The following is a 1,734-nucleotide window of genomic DNA, read 5'->3' on the forward strand; positions in this document are numbered from 1 at the left end:
TAAAGAACTAAAGAATTAAATATTTAATTAGCTGTGGTTTAAAACCTTATTGGAAATTCAAATTCCATAAACAATGAAATTAAGCATTAATTTGTGTGGATTATATGCCCTTATATACAGTCTGATAAATAACCATCAAATGAATATATTCGATTATCTATAGAGAAATATTCTGTATTTAGAAAATAATTATGATTTTTTATACTATAAAACTGTCACATGTTGTTCTACCAATTGTATGCATACATTTTAACACGCTTTGAAAATTTGAAAAAAATAGGAAAACATTTTATTCGTGGAAAATATTTTTATTCTGTTATGTAAATAAAAATGTGCTTTAATTCGATAAACATCAATAATTGAACAAATTTAAAACAATTTGGACCACGAAAAATAAGAAGAATATGGATTACGGTAAATTCTAATCATAGACAAACAGTATACAAATGGACAAAAAAAACGAAAGAATTCAATTAAATAATGGTCACAAAATTCCAATTGTGGGATTAGGCACTAACAGTCTCGAAAACCCAAAAATTATAAAACACGTTATAAACAAAGCTTTAGATATTGGGTACACGCATTTTGATTTTGCGCCCGTATACCAAAATCAACAGATTTTCGGTAAATACTTATACGAAAGATTAGAAAGAACTGATATTTCACCACATATACAGCGAACAGATTTATTTTATACATCTAAAATATGGAATACACATCACCAGTGTGTAAAAAGTTCGGTTGGAGATACTCTAGAAGCCTTAAAAACCGACTATCTTGATTTATTGCTGATACATTGGCCAGTAACATTCGCATTTGATGTCTTCTCGAATCAAGTTATACGCGAAAATACTGGAATTCCCAAAATAGATGAATTTGATTTAAAAAAATTATGGGAAGGAATGGAACGACAAATAGAGAAAGAGTGGGTTAAGTCGGTAGGTGTTAGCAATTTTGGAATAAGAAATTTGCAAGTTATCATAGATAACTTTGAAATTAAACCAGCTGTAAATCAAATAGAATGTAACCCATATTTTCAAAATAGAGAGGTTGTGGATTTTTGCAAGAAAGAAGGTATTGTTGTTGTGGCTTCTGCACCTTTAGGATCCAATAAAAACACAAGAAAATCAAATATGAATGATGATCCTTTGATAAAAAATATTGCAGAAAAATATAATGTAAGTGCATCTCAAATAATTCTGTCATATACTGCACTGAATAGAAATATACCGGTAATACCGAAAACAAGCGAAGAAAAATTCTTATTGGAAAATATGAATTTGGTTAGATTAAGCGACGAAGATGAAAAAATCATGGATTCTTTAGAAAAAAATATTAGATCTTATGACCCCAAATTTTTTGGAAAAGATAGATTTGAATAAGTGGTCAAGTTTTGCTCATAAATAGTAGCTATCTATGTTTTATAAATAAAAACAACAGAATGGAAAATGTAGATTCAGCGAGCATCATTTTTTACTTTTTATAATTTGATAATATAACATATTTATTTCATATATTTTAAGATCTGTAAATTTCAGCAAGAGAAATTTATCATCATTTATGTTTTGATAGTATTGATCGAATGTTTTATGAGCAGATAAATCCTTAAATATTTTTTATCTAGATATCTGAAAAGGTGTTCGGAATAGTTTGAGGCCTATAATTGAAAATAATTGACTCATCTTTGTTTCTTAATATGTAATATAATAAGTCAGCAAATGAACATTAAGCACT

At 27.7% G+C, this 1,734-nt stretch overlaps 1 protein-coding gene across 1 annotated transcript; it reads left to right on the forward strand.

Moving 5' to 3' along the window:
• Positions 1 to 446: 446 nt before the first annotated feature.
• Positions 447 to 1,178, forward strand: LOC147063788 (aldo-keto reductase family 1 member B1-like; the record flags this gene model as incomplete). Its single annotated transcript, XM_085959315.1, has 2 exons — positions 447 to 624; positions 901 to 1,178. Coding segments are annotated over exons 1-2 (456 nt in total), but the record flags the coding sequence as incomplete, so codon positions are not given.
• Between the last annotated feature and the right edge of the window lie 556 nt (positions 1,179 to 1,734).

This window comes from Rhyacophila brunnea, unplaced genomic scaffold (assembly GCF_057557595.1).
Source record: "Rhyacophila brunnea isolate RB1 unplaced genomic scaffold, BYU_Rbru_1.0 scaffold_84, whole genome shotgun sequence".
In the NCBI taxonomy this organism is placed as follows: domain Eukaryota; kingdom Metazoa; phylum Arthropoda; class Insecta; order Trichoptera; family Rhyacophilidae; genus Rhyacophila; species Rhyacophila brunnea.